Source organism: Equus caballus, chromosome X, assembly GCF_041296265.1.
Source record: "Equus caballus isolate H_3958 breed thoroughbred chromosome X, TB-T2T, whole genome shotgun sequence".
Lineage (NCBI taxonomy): Eukaryota > Metazoa > Chordata > Mammalia > Perissodactyla > Equidae > Equus > Equus caballus.
In genome coordinates this window covers 81,590,082-81,605,955 of record NC_091715.1, presented here as the reverse complement: position 1 = coordinate 81,605,955, position 15,874 = coordinate 81,590,082, and the positions used below count along the sequence as shown (strand labels likewise).

Sequence of the window (15,874 nt, the reverse complement as noted above, 5' to 3'; positions counted from 1 at the left end):
GTTTTATCTTTTCCTGAACTAAGATCTCAGGGTAGGATTCTTGTTAGAGAGCTTAAGGAAAAATCTGAAATCAGAGGAGTTTTTGCTCTATACCCCATTTGGGACTGTCAGAGGAGACTTCTTTTCAGTGTTCCTCATATCAAAATGGGGCAGCAACCACATCTGAACCAAGTTTATGGATGGCATAGTAAAGCAGAGGGAGGAACCAAGTTTACTTCCTCAGATTCTCCTTCAGCTCCTGCGTGATACAGAAGGGATTCAGAAGTTCCTGCACACCCTATGGAAACACAGGGAGAGTAGCTGATAGTGTTGTCTGGAGAGGAGTTATGATACAGGCCGAGGCCTGCAGAGTCAGGAATCCTGAGCACAGTCATAGTGATTACAGAAAAATCAAGAACCAACATGTTCTTTCCAATCTGAGTATAGTGTCTACATTTGTAAGACCTCACACTTGTTGAAAGAATATATAAATTAATAACTCCTTTTCTTATCTTTGTTAGCTTAAACAAGTCTGATCAGTCATCTCCACTAAGCTGTGGTAGCAAGGGGCCTGACTCTATAACTCCTTTTCCCAAGTAGGTTTGACTGAGGGAAGTACAGTTATGTTTTAGTGTCCTGAGCCTATGCAGCTCTCTATTCTAACTGCTCAGATCTGCTCAGAGTTTGGCATCCCAGCTAGGCCATAGTGGCCCAAACATTATTTTCAAAGGCTGTTGGTGCAGCAGTAGCCCTGGGCAACATACATCTCTCTCCTCCTGGTCAATACCTGATCAAAATGAAGGAAGCCCAACTGGACCATCAAGAATATGGGATTCAGTCTTCACCTGCCTTACCAAGCATGACTCTGGGCACAGTCTCCCTATTGGTGCCATCTAGGTGTGATTAGAGCATTGGCAAGCTGGGTTGTGGTAGGTCCTTTGATCTTTTCTTTTCCTACTGGCTCACACTCCTGTTTAACTTGACAGGCCAAGCTGTGCTCTGGGTTTCCGTGACACTCTGCTTCTACATTGATTTGGATAAGGTATGAGTTTAAAGATCCAACAGACCTGTGTGTGTGTGTTTATTTTTTTACGGCATCTATATGTCTCCATCTGTACCCCTAGAACTGAAGATATCTATAGTCCTCTAGAATTAAAGATGATGGCAGGGATAAGAAACAAAGGAGGGGAATTTTATTTTTGTATTTAAATATTTTAACTATTGGGACAATAAATACCAAAAAGTCATCCAAGCTGTACTTGACATAATCTAAAGCCACACTCTTTATAATCAGAGGAAATAGATTTTATTTCAATTCAATTTGTCAAAGTACAAATATTTCAGTGCAACTTAGGTTGCTCTTTTTTAAAACTTAAAAGGTAATAGTACATTTTATGTGTCTCTCTGGATTTTATTTGTTGGTTTTACATACTAGAATACAAAGCCTGTTTAAAAGAACATATTACAGAAATTCTAAAATCGTACATTTAGTTGAAAAGTTACTTTCATAAAGAAATTTTTTCAACATTCCATCTTAAATATTTTTATAATGCAATAAACGGAAGCAAGAATTTAATAGTAAAATAATACCCAACTAGCATTTTTTTTGTGTGTTTTTTGTAGTGGATATATCCTTCATGTTTTCTACTGGATGAATATACCTTAACAGAAAAGCATGTATTGGTACGTAAAAGATAATTATAGAATTAACCATGGATATTGAACATTTTGGTGTTTTCGTGTATTAATATTCTAGAATATCTTCTCAATTTTACTGCACTTTAAAAATTGTTTTGTGTTTTAAAACTTGTTTAATTTAATGGTAGGTGTTTACAGAGTTTACTGAAATGTTTAAGGAGACTATTATTTTCTAGAAAGTGAATCCCTGACACTCTAAAGCTGAGGTCACAGTTTGTATAAATATGATATTCACTATTTGACTGCACAGATTGTGTATAGGAAATTATAATAATATTTTACGAGTAGCAAATTTACCAAGACGACATGTTAAGGGATACCAAATCTATATGTGTACTTTGGAAGATGGTACTGTAAAAGAGTAAGTCTGTGAAAATTTAAACATACTGTGACCAGCATAACAAACTGTGTCAATGAGCTATTGTTTGGTTGTTTTTCTAGCCTCAACAGAGTGAAAGCTTTCCTCTTGGTAAACGTGAGGTATTATTCAGCTATTTGGGATAGTGTTTAAACAAGAGAATAATGTTTTACTGAAAATCAGACTTTATATTTTAAACTTTAGATGTTCTCTTTATATTAGTTATGTTTCAGATAATAATAGAGTACCTTTTTTCTGAAACATAAAATATTTTTAACTTCTCAAACTTTTAACTTAAAAATTACCAATGTTTTTATGACCTTTCATACCTTGGCCACTATCAATTTCCCTTAACCATTTTAACATGTTAAAGTAATGAGGCTAAAACTAGACTATTGGATTTCCATTTATATTATCAGCTATGACAACACACACACTTAACACTTACATGTAATTCATGTTTGAAAACTTGTTTTGGCTTCACAAATGAGAGCAGTTGTAACTACATATTAAAGTGACACAAGAATTTTCATGTTTAATTACTAATTGAGGGAAATAACAAGTTTGTTCTTCCTTTTTTTTCTTCCTACTCCATTTCTTGAAATTATCCAGTTTCCTTCCATTTGAAAAAGATAGTTTTATGGTAGCTTCATCACCACAACACATGCACCAGCTCTTCCAATGTTCACAGGAACTTCCTAACACAAAAAACAAAAACAAGGAAAGAAATGCTGTTTGGATGAACTCTGTCTTTAGCATAATACAGCACATTGAAGTTGAAAAAGCCCTTAGCTATTCTGATCCATTCTTCACCTTGTGTAAAGATAAGGGAAAATGCAGCCCTACTAACAGTCCAGTGTGGTGGAAGGAACATCGTCTTTAAAATGATGTAGACCTGAGCATGGGAGGCAGGTGATCTTGGGTAAGTTTCACCTCTATGATAATTTTCTCCTTTGAAAAATCACAGCTAATACCGCTCATCCTTCAAAGTTTTTGTTAGGGTTAAGTGAGATAACAAATGACAATAATTTGGCATATAATAGTTATAATCCCATTATCTGTTAGTTCTATTTTGAAAGTCACACAATGAAACAGTGAAAAGCCTGGAATAGTATCTAGGTCTCTTAGCTATTGATCTAAAATTTTCAGAAAAGGAAATTCCACAAGCTTAGATAAACATTTTGATTATTGTATTTGACCTAACTCCTAGTTTGCTAAAATTTTTTATTCTATTTCTAGCTGCTTCTAAGCAGTGACAAAGTAAGGAGCTATGTACATGGCAGAATTTGAGTGTTTCTCAGGGTCTTAATGAATCAAATTGTTGGAGGAAAGAGACAGAAACTCATAATGAGCTGTCATTATATTAACACATATTTATTTAGAACAGTAACAAGCTTACTATGTAGAATACAGAGCATCATGAAATCAGTATAAGAGAAGATGAAGTTAGATACCAAATACAATGTTTGCCTGTTTATGGTAATGGGGAAGAGTTAATCATATTTCATTTTTGATTAATCCATCATTTAATTAACAAAGCACCATTAGATATTTTGGAATAAATCTAGAGCTATCACTGGAAAAACCATCAGAAGCATCAGGTTTGCCTTTAGCATCCCCGAGACGTCCATTCAGTGCCGGTTCTTGTACCCTCTTTAGAATTTCTCCTGTTAGATACACACCACTCTTGAGAGGGTTTACTTACAGTCTTTTACTGTGCGGTAAACTCCTTGAGTGACTTATTTGGAATTAGGAGTGTTGCAAATTTATACAATCTCTACAAGGATAGGATGGAAGGATTTTTCTCCTGGGCACCAGGCATTAAGAAGGGGCAGGCATTTGTGGAAGAGGACATTACTTTTTGGTTCTCAAGTCATAATACATACATAGAAAGTTGGTCAGAGGGTAAAGCTCTTGAATTAGGGAATATGATTCACTTTTCTTGAAAGGAATGAGTCCATGAAGACAAGCCAATATTCTGTCCCCTTTCATGTAAGGACCAAACGATCCTGCTAATGATCAACTAGATCAACTAATAATTATAGCATAGATAAAGTGTGTACTACACATTTCACTAAAAGATTATGGTTAGGGCCCAGAGAGGAAACAAATGGAATTAATTACAAACTTATATTTTTAAATTCTTTATTAAAACCCGAAGTATACCAATTTGATTACTTTTCATGAGAATACCTCTTTCCATTCATCTTTCTGTGCATCATACGACTCAACGGTGTTCACATAACCATGTCCATCATATCCTCCAACCACATAGAGTTTTTCTCCAAGGGGACATACAGCCACACCATCTCGAGGAACGCTCAGAGGTGCCACAGTTGACCATGAATCAATTTTTGGATCATACCTTAAGAGGTTTAGGAAGACATATGAGAGAGGAAGTCCAGTAATGTTAAAATTAAAAATAATAGGCATTAATAAAATATATACTTATCTAATATAATCAATTAAAAACAACTTATAAATACCAAGTGTAGTTTGACTAGTAAATGTTAAGGATAAGTACACGACAAAATTCTCTTCAGCCACCAGAGGTCACTCAAAGCATATCAAAAATGTACTTCCTTTCCAAATACCATGCATTTCTTCCATCAGTACTCAGATTCTCTATGGGGAAATGTCACAGGTTAGCATCTTAACATTATGTGAACAATGCCCCCTCTCTCATTTATTATGCTGGTTGTAGAGCTTTCGTTTTTCCTTGTTTTTTGTTTATCAAAATCCTACACAATAGAGGTCTAATCCTGGTTGTATGAGAGCTTACATTTTAGTAAATCTGAATAAAATTGCCTTTCTGTGTTATAGAAGGTAGTATTCTGGTATTGATACTGTTTGTAGTTAGAATAACCTTAGTCTTATCCTATCTTTTTCCTCTATCAAAGTTTCTATTTATCTTCATAGGAGCCTAGGATTTTTTTCCATTTTTCTGGTTGACCCCTTATCCCCAGATCTTTTCTGTAAGCAAAATGAAAAACAATTCAGTAAGTAATAGTCTAATCCAGGAATTCTTTCCTAAAATTTAAACTTAAAAAAATTACATAATACTAGAATCTACAAGGGGTGAATAATAAAAGAAAACTCATGCAATTATACATGCAAATGCTCTCTGATTTTATATTGTCCCATTTGTAAAACTCAGTGACAAAGATTTCTTTTACAAAAAAGATTTTAATTTATTACATTTTATTAATTTCCTTGTATTTCTATTACCCCTCTTAAATCTGTTCTTATCTTGTTAATCATATTCTAAATTACTTGACCCCAGCTTTCTTATGAACTTGGTGTCAGATCCAGTAATATTTTTAATGAATTCTGAAATCGGCAATAATTAAGATAATGTCAATATTCAGTACATATTGTTGAGTGTCATGTAGCATATCACCTTAAATTCTGATGTTATCATAAAACTCAGAACCAGAAAATTCATAGTTGTATTCTTTAGTTAAGCTGAATCTTCCACACAGTTGCCATTGTTAATTGATGCTGCACTCAGATAACAAAGCACACACATATATGTATGGTAAACCAGGGCTCACAGAAGGATTTCCTTACAGATTTGCATCCAAAACCCAAGACTTTTATGCATTTGCATGGTAATGTTCAAAAATCAGGCTAATGTTAATATAATCTGGATACTGCCTGATTAATAGACGGGTTTAGGGAATGTTGAATCTTTTGAGGAAAAAAACATTGGCAATATGGTTACTTTCTGTAAAGACAAACAAAAGCAGTTATTAAAGAAAAAGTTAGCCACTACACTACTTTCAAATTAAAATAGCATCACATTCCTCCTTTTTTGTTTATCTTTTGATTTTCTGTCTCTTCTTGCTTTGAATATAAGTGCATATTTTATCGTGGAAATAAAATGAGCCTGAAAGTAAAGAGAATTAATCATGAACTTATTCCTCCACTTAGGGTAATTAGGGATAATTTGCTTGACTTCTTTGCCTCCATTTTCTCATCAACATTATAGAAATAGTAATCTCTGACCCAACCAACATAAGCTTATGTGATGGTTTTAGAAACCTTTAATTTAAATGATGACCTCAAAAGATTACTTTTTATCCCCTATAGGATATTAACTAGTTTTGCATCTATTAACAGTTTTTTTTCAGCATTCTTAATTGTCTATATGTCTTTACTTCAGAGACTGTTTCGAACCAGTTTTAACATGTTACGGGTTACTTCACTAATTAATGAAACAAAATCTTTGACACGTTAATGTTATGTTTGTATGAAAGTCGTAATTATAATCTTTTGAAAATTATACTTTAGCCCTAGCCATTTTCTCAAGATCTTTTCAAGAAAAATGTTAATAAGGGGATAATAATGGTAATAACAATAACACTGATTACAAAAATAATATAAACAAAACCAATACCAGCAACTAACTTCTATCAAGTACTTAATATGTGCCAGGCATTGTGCTAAGCACATTAACATTTATTATACTGTACTCTATGTGGTTGATTCTATAATTACTCGCGTTTTTCACATGAGGAAACTGATGTTTAGAGATGTAAAGTAACTGGGTCAAGGTCACATAACTTGCAAATAGTAGACATGGGATTTGAACTCAGATCTGTGTGATTCTAAATCCAGTGCTTTTAACTAGTATACTGTACCTTTTTTGGTTCTTGTGAAGTGTCTTTTAACCCTTTAAAAAATTTTTTAATTGTATCTGACTTTTTTTTTTTAAAGATTTTATTTTTTTCCTTTTTCTCCCCAAAGCCCCCCAGTACATAGTTGTATATTCTTCGTTGTGGGTCCTTCTAGTTGTGGCATGTGGGATGCTGCCTCAGCGTGGCTTGATGAGCAGTGCCATGTCTGCGCCCAGGATTCGAACCAACGAAACACTGGGCCACCTGCAGCGGAGCGCGCGAACTTAACCACTCAGCCACGGGGCCAGCCCCGTATCTGAATTTTTTTAAAAAATAAGTATATAGGGAAATGTAAGTATGTCAGTAAATAAACTTAGACATGTAATTATTAGACTATGTAAATATTTAATTTTGTAGTCTGCCTTATGAACTTTTCTAAATCAAAAAAATATGAACTGAGTTTATATTTTTTCCAGTTGTATGTATCAATTCCTATTTAAATTGGTATAAACACTTCAAGCCAATGTAAGGGTAATTTTACTGTGAACTCTACAGTTTTAAAATGCAGCCCAATTCGTCTCTCTTTCAGGTCTTAACAGAGAATTTCACCATTTCAGGGGTTCCTGCAGTAAAGCCAGGAAAATTGTGGCATAATAATGGGAGAGAACATGGTGATTTAATTAAAATATTTTATGGAGCCAACCCTGATGGTCTAGTGGTTAAAGTTCAGTGCACTCGGCTTTGGTGGCCCAAGTTCAGTTCCCAGTCGTGGAACCACACCACTCATCTGTCAGTAGCTGTGCTGTTGTACTGGCTCACATAGAAGAACTAGAAGGACTTACAACTGGAGTATACAACTATGTACTAGGGCTTTGGGTATGCACAAAGAAAAAAAAACAAAAAAAATAAATTATTGTATGTATTCTAGATATTTTCCTTATGAAATGTACACTTTTTTGAACCAAACCTAAGTTCTGTAGTCCTATACATTTAGATACAAGGAAGCAAGAAAATGCAACACATGTTATACCACTAAGATTCAACAAGAAGCCTCCTTAACTGCAATAGAAAAAAAAGCATGGATCTAGTATATATAAAGAAAGTGTCTTACTAATTTGGATTCCTTACAAGAAAATTGTTAGTATAAGGGCTTAGAGTTTTTTAAAGATTTTATTTTCTTTTCTTTCCTTTTTCTCCCCAAAGCCCCCCAGTACATAGTTGTATATTCTTCGTTGTGGGTCCTTCTAGTTGTGGCATGTGGGACGCTGCCTCAGCGTGGTTTGATGAGTAGTGTCATGTCCGCGCCCAGGATTCGAACCAACGAAACACTGGGCCGCCTGCAGCAGAGCGCGCAAACTTAACCACTCGGCCACGGGGCCAGCCCCATATAAGGGCTTAGAGTTTTGTCTGTCTCTCTGTATATATATTTACATGCTTTAACTTTTAATTCAGAAGAAAATATTGTTAAGTCAGGTTTGATTTTCTTAGTAACAAATCTTGATGACTTTTTATTTACTAGATACAATTTTGTAGAGTATTGTGTTATTTTGTATAAAATCCTTTTAGAGAATTTCTAATATTTCTCTATAGAACAACATGAATTCTCCACACCAATATCATTCTTGGAACTCTCCCTCCCATGGACTTATCAGTCCAATATAGTTTTAAGTATTAATGGAAACATGAAATAGCATAATTAGTTTTACATGGATTTTTTGTACTTTTGAACAAAGCAAGTTTTCCCAAATATAATAATTCCTGATATTGTCTGTTTAGCTTAAGAGATGATTTAGTCTTGTGCATTACCAACAGTCTTATAAAGATGAGGCTTAGTTATTCTCAGGTATAGAAACATAAATATTTTTAGGCATAAGAATAGAATTCAATGCCTAGATACCATCACTTAAAATGAAAACTACACTTACTTTTTTTAATACAAGTATAGGTTTTTTCAATGCATGTATATATTGACAGGTGGGCTTGTAGCTAACCTTTTGTGTTTTCTATAATCTTTTGTGGTCTATAGAAGGCATCAATAAATTGTCTAGGCAATTTAAAATTTCGATAGAATATCCTTTTCTCAACTTCTTACAATGAATTTTAACAAATATTGAGTCTATTGTATTCTTCTGGTCTTTCTAAAAGTGAAACATGATTCCCCGTAGTTCCAGGCATACACACACACACACACACATATACAGGATAAAGGCTTACAATTTGGTACACGTGATGAAATTCTGTGTCAATAAAAGTAGAAATTATTGGCTTGAAGTTTATTTCTATCAGTTATTCTGAGTGTAATATACTGAACTTTTGGTTTTATACTGAAATGGAAAGTGAAATATGATTGGTTTCCAAACTTCTACAAACTCCACTTATATGAAAAAGTTTTTTTGCCATTTGTTTGTCATTTAACCAGAGAGGGCTTCAACTTTCACTTCTGTATGGTGATCGGGATGTACTAGGTTTTCAAGGCTCTTTCCATTAGTAATTATATATAATTTCATCATTGTGCTTCTGGATATAAATAAAAGAGTGAATTAATCTTTATCTTTTAAATATACAGGCAACTCAATCTGATTTTCATTTGGTTTATATCTTCTTTTCAATGTTGTATCACTGGGGAGTGATGTCAGCAAGATAGTAGAGTAGGAAGCTCTGGGAACTCATTCCCTCACAGAAACAGTAAATAAACACACAGAGACTGGCTAAAGTAACTTTGTAGGAGTTCTGGAAATCAGTCAAAGATCCATATCAACCAAATAAATGCTTAGTCGTGAAAAAGCTACATTTAAATCAGTAGGAAATTTTGTTACATTTTTACTTGCCTTGTCCCACCCCCTCCCAGCACTCACCACATGGATTGAAGAAAGCAGTTGCCCAGCCTTAGTTCCTTTCCTTGAACCAGAGATAAAAGAGCAGAGCCGATATGCAACAATGTAATTTGGGTGCTTTCTAAGGGATTATTCTCTTTGTTGCCTAACTCAGCTCAGACAGTCAAAAGTGGCACAGCTTAGATCCCTGGCTAGGAAAAACCATGGGGAGAAGTGCACATGGTTCATGAAAGCTGTGAGGACATAATAGATGCATAGACACCTGGGGCAAGAGATTACTGATTGAAGACTACAACACAGCAGCTAAGGCCCTGAGAAGCAGCAGCGATGAGATTCTTAAGGAAATTAAACATTTAAAAGCAGCCATGTATATATTGGATCAAAACAAACACACACAATGGCCCAGGAGGCCCATGAGCTCAGAAAAGGCCCAAGAAGACCTCAAGTCTTTATGTTGTGCTGGTTCCAAGTATAAAACATGACCTGCTATTTAGTGATGGGTTTCCTATGGGTTGAGCAAGTCTGCAGCTTGGGAGAGGTATCTATTATTTCAAATGCCCAATATTCAACAAAAGATCATAAAGGAAACAAGTAAGCAGGAAAACGAGTTTCATTCAAAAGAACAAAATATATCTGCAGAAACCACCCATGTAAAAACACAGGCATTTGACATACAAGATAAAGACATTAAGTTAACTGTCTGATATATGCTCAGATACTTAAAAGGAAAACATCTAAAAGAAATCAAGAAAATGATAAATGAACACAATGAGAATGTCAACAAAGGAAAATAAATTATAAAGAAGAACAGAAATTCTGCTGCTGAAATATAAAATCACTGAACTGAAAAATTCACTAGAGGCCTTAAGTAGGAGACTCGGGTAGGCAGAAGCAAGCATAAGTGAACTTGAAGACAAGGCATTTGAAATTATCAAGTCTGAGCAAAAAGAATGAAGAAAAGTGAACAGAGTTGTAGGGACTTATGAGACAAAATTATGTGGATCAATATCTGCATTTTGGGAGCCCCAGAAGAAGAATAAGAAAGTCAAAGAAAGAGTACTTGAAGTAATAATGGTTGAAAAATTCCCAAATTTGAGGAGAACATGAATCTACGAATCCAAGAATCTTAGTGAACTTAAAGTAGAACAAACCTAAAGAGACTGACATTGAGACGTATAATAAAACTGTTGAACATCAGAGAGAAAGAGATAATGTTGAAATCAGCAAGAGAAAAGTAATTCATGACACACAAGTGATCCTCAGTAAGATTATGAGCAAAAAACTTCTCAGCAGAAGATAGAAAGCAGTGGATGACTTATTTAAAGTGCTAAAAGAAAAATCCTGTGAACTGAGAATTCTTTATCTGGCAAACCTATCCACCACATAAAGAGAAGAGATTAGTGGTACGAGAGGGGAAAGAGATTGGGGGCTGGGTGAAAGGGAAGAAGGGGCACAGATTTAGGGGGATGGAGAAAAATCAGACTATTGGGGGTGAGCATGATGAAGTATATTCATAAATTTATAAATAATAATGTAAACCCAAAATTTCACAATGTTATAAACCATTATGATCTCAATAAAATTACTTGAAAAAAAAAACCTGTCCATCATAAGGATGGGGAAACTTAAGACATTCCCAGGTAAACATCAGGCAAAGGAGTTCATTACTGGCAAACCTGTCCTACAATAAATTCTAAAGGGAGTACTTCAAGTTGTAATGAAAGGATATTAGACAGGAAGTAAAAGTCATAGATATATATGAAGTTCTCTGGTAAAGGTAAATACGTAGACAAATATAACAACTAGTTATTTTAACTTTGGCTTGCATCTTCACTTTTTATTCTTCTACAGGTCTTATAAGACAAAAGCAAGAAAATAGTTATAAAACTATGTTAATGGGTTCACAATATGTAAAGTCAATTTGTGATTTCAATAACAAAGGGGAGAGTGCAGAGCTGTAAAGAATAGAGTATTTTTATGCAATTGAAGTTAAGTTGGTATCAATTTAAAACAGATTGGCAAACCTTTAGGATGTTATACGTAATCCCCATGGTAACCACACAGAAAAGAATTATAGAATACACAAAAAAGGAATTGAGAATGGAATGAAACCTGTCCCTATGAAAAACCAGCTAAACACAACAAAGGCAAGAAGAGAGGAAATGAGGGACAATATTTCTATAAGACATATGAAAATAAAGAAGCAAATGGCAACATTTAAGTCCTCAGTAATTAACTGTAAATAGATTAAAGCCCCCAATCAAAAGGCATGCCTTGGCAGAATGGATTAAGAAAAAACAAACCCAGGATGTAACTATATGCTGTCTACAAAACACTCATTTTAGATCTAAGGCACCACAAGTCGAAAGCAAAAGGATGAAAAAAGATATTCTATGCAAATATTAACCCAAAGAGAGCAGGAGTGACTATATTAATATAATACAAAATAAACTTTAAGACAAAAGTTTTATGAAAGAAAAAGAAGCAGATTATATAATGATAAAAGTGTCAATTCACAAAAATATATACAACAATTATAAACATAAAAGGACCAAACACCAGTGCTGCTAAATACATGAAAACAACATTGACAGAATTAGAGGGTGAAATAGCTCTACAGTAATAATAGGAGAATTTAATTCCCCACTTTCAAAAGTAGATAGAACAGCCAAATAGTAGCTCAATAACTACATGGAAAACTTGAACATTATAGACCAACTGGACTTAAATATATATGAAAAATTCTAGCCAACAAAAGAGCATGCATTTTTTCTCAATTGAACACTCTACATTATCCAGGATAGACCATATGTTATGGCACAAAACAAGTGTTAATAAACTTAAAAAGATTAAAAACCTGCAAGGTGTTTTCACAATGGAATGAACCTATAAATCAATAGCAGAAGGAAAATTGGAATATCTCCAAATATATGGAAATGAACAAACACACACTTAAACAACTAATAGGTCAAAGAGTATATTATAAGGGAAATTAGAAAATATCTTGAGACGAATGAAAATGAAAACATGACATACCATGTCTTATAGTATGTACAGAAAACAGTGCTGTGAGGAAAATCTATAGCTGGAAATGCTTACATTAAAAAGGGAGAAAAATTGAAAATCAACAACCTAACTTTACTCCTTAGAAAACTAGAAAAGAGAAACCAAACCCAAAGCTAGCATAAGGAAGGAAATAACAGAGATTAGAGCATAGAAAAATAATAGAATACAAAAACAATAGAGAAAATCAAGAACATCAAGAGTTGGTTGTGCAAAATAACCAAGAAAATTCACAAACCTTTAGCTAGATTGAGTACAAGAAAAAGAGAAAACTCACATAAGTAAAACCAGAAATGAAAGAAGGGTCATTAGTACTGATTTTACTGAATAAAAGTATTATAAGAGACTACTGTGAACTATTGTATGCCAACAATTTGGATAACCTTTATGAAATGGACAAATTCCTAGTAACACAACCTATCAAGACTGAAGCATGATGAAATGGAAAATCTGAAGAGACTTATAATTGTAAGGAGATCAAAAATCTACTGACAAAGAAAAGCCTAGGGTCAGATGGCTTTACTGGTAAATTCTACCTAACATTTAGAGAAGAATTAACACCAATCCTTCTCAAATTCTTCCAAAAAATTAATGAGGAAATAACACTTCTGAACTCATACCATAAGGCCAGCGTTACACTGATACCAAAGCCAAAGACACTATAACAAAACTACCAATGAATATCTCTAACGAATACTGATGCAAACACTTATTTTCTACATAATATTAGTAAAATTAATTCACTGTCATTATTAAAATGATTATACACCATAATAAAATGGGATTTATTCTTGGAATGCAAGGATGGGTCACATTACAAAAACCAATCAATGTAACACACCAAATTGACAGGATGAAAGGGTAAAAAACACGATTGTCTCAACTGATGCAGAAAAAATTTCATGACAAAATTTATCATTTTTTCATGATGAAAACAGTAACCAATCTAGGAATAGAAGAACACTACCTCAACATAATAAAGGCCATATATGGAAAACGCAGAGCTAACATCATACTCAGTGGTGAAAGATGGAAGGCTCTTTCTCTAAGATCAGGAACAAGATAAGAATGACAATTTTCATCAGTTCTATTCAACATAGTATTGAACGTCCTAGTCACAGCAATTAGGTGAGAAAGAAATAAAATGCATCCACGTTCGAAAGGAAGAAATTAAAGAGACCAATAAATGGAAAGCTACCTCATGTTCCTGGATTAGACACAATATTGTTAAGATGTCACTACCACCCCAAATTATCTACAGATTTATTGCAATCTGTATCAAAATCCCAATAACATTTTTTGCAAAAATTAAAAGTCCATTATAAATCCATATGGAATCTCAGGGAGCCAGAATAGCCAAAATAATTTTGAAAAAGTTGAACAAAGTTTGACTTCTCACATTTCCTGATTACAAAACTTACTACACAGCTACAGTAATAAAAACAGTGTGGTGCATATATACATATATGTATATTTATATATATATCTCCCATGAAGTGCAATACAGGGCCCAGAAATAAACTGTCAGGTACATGGTCAAATAATTTTCAACAGTGCAGCCAAGACAAATCAATGGGGAAAATACAGTCCTTTCAACAAATGCTGATGGGAAAACTGGATAAGCACATGAAAAGTAATGAAGTTTGTTCTTTACCTTACTTCAAATGCGAAAATTAATTCAAATGGATCAAAGACCTGAACATAGAGCCAAAACTACAAAACTCGTATCAGAAAGCATAGGGGAAATGTTTCATGACAAGGTTTGGCAACGATTTTTTGGATATGACCCTAAAAGTACATGCCACAAAATAAAAAATAAATTGCATTTAATTAATAAAAACTTCTGCACATCAAAGGCACTATTAACACAGTGAAAAGGCAACCCACAGAATGGGAGAAACAATTTTCAAATCATATGCGAGAAGGGATTAATATACACAGCATATAAAGAACTCCTACAACTCAACAACAAAAAGACAATGTGATTAAAAAATAGGCATAAGACTTGAATAGACATTTCTCTAAAAAAGATATACAAATGGTCAATAGCACCTCTTAAGATGCTTAATGTTACTAACCAGTAGGGAAACTCAAATCACAACCACAAAGAGACACCACTTCAAATCCATTCAAAACAAAACAAAACAGAAAATAAGAGTTGCTGATGACGTGCATATATTGGAACCCTTTTGCTTTGTTGATGGGAATATAAAATGGGGTAGCCACTTTGAAGAACAGTATGAAAGTTCTTCAAAAATTTAAAAATAGAATTACCATATGATAAAAGCAATTCCAATTCTGTGTATATATCCAAAAGCATTGAAAGAGTTTCAAACATTTGCACACCTATGTTCATAGCAGCATTATTCACATCCAAAAGGTCGAAGCAACCCAACTATCCATTGATGAATGAATGGATAAACAAACTGTGGTATATACATATAATGTAATGTTGTTCAGCTTTAAAAAAGAAAAATCTGACAAATAGTATAAGATGGATGAAACAGGAAGAATTATGCTAAGTAAAATAAGCCAGTTACAAAAGGATAAGTACTTATGATTCCACTTTTAAGAGGTATGTAGCATTGTCAAATTCATAGAAACAGTAAAATGTCAGTTGCCAGTGGCTGAGGTGAGGGAGGAAGGGGGATTTATTGTTTAATGAGAATGAAGTTTCAATTTGAGGAGATAAAATTCTGGAGGTGCATGATGGTGATGTTTTCACAACAATGTGAACGTACTTAATGCCAATGAATTGTATAACTAAAAATGGTTAGGAGCTGGCCCAAAGGCACGCTCCACTTTGGCAGCCCAGGGTTTCACTGGTTAGGATGCTGGGCACAGACCTAGCAACACTCATCAAGCTAAGCATCCCACATAGCAGAGCCAGAAGGAGCCACAGCTAGAATATACAACTATGTACTGGGGGTCTTTGGGGAGAAGAAGATTGGCAACAAATGTTAGCTCAGGTACCACTCTTCAAAAAACATGATTAAACTGGTAAATTTTATGTGATGTATATTTGCCACACTAAAAAATAATCTAGCTTAATAAAGAGGTGATCAACTATTACTTTGTTAACTGGGGAGAACTGGTACCGATAATCTCAGTGTCACATATATTTGGCTATAATATATTTATATTGGTTATAATCTAATATATATAATATATTTTGATGCAATGATTGACCTTATGTTTTGCATAAAGTGAAAATAAATTTTGTTTGCATCTCTTAAAAACTGATCTCAGGAGAAGCATTCCAGATATACGCTGTAGCAAGGAGCTGGTCTCTTAAGATTAAACTTTTTTTCAAAAAACTACCA

At 34.0% G+C, this 15,874-nt stretch overlaps 1 protein-coding gene across 1 annotated transcript in view; it reads right to left on the bottom strand.

The window, feature by feature from the left end:
- Nucleotides 1-1,262: 1,262 nt before the first annotated feature.
- The window catches only part of KLHL4 (kelch like family member 4), a 108,938-nt gene continuing 94,326 nt past the window's right edge, over nt 1,263-15,874 (bottom strand). The window contains exons 10-11 of the mRNA XM_001500704.6: nt 4,229-4,400; nt 1,263-2,733 (exon numbers count right to left, since the gene is read on the bottom strand). Coding sequence (XP_001500754.2) covers nt 2,674-2,733; nt 4,229-4,400 — 232 coding nt within the window. The 3' untranslated portion in view covers nt 1,263-2,673. The remainder of the gene's footprint in view (nt 2,734-4,228; nt 4,401-15,874) is intronic.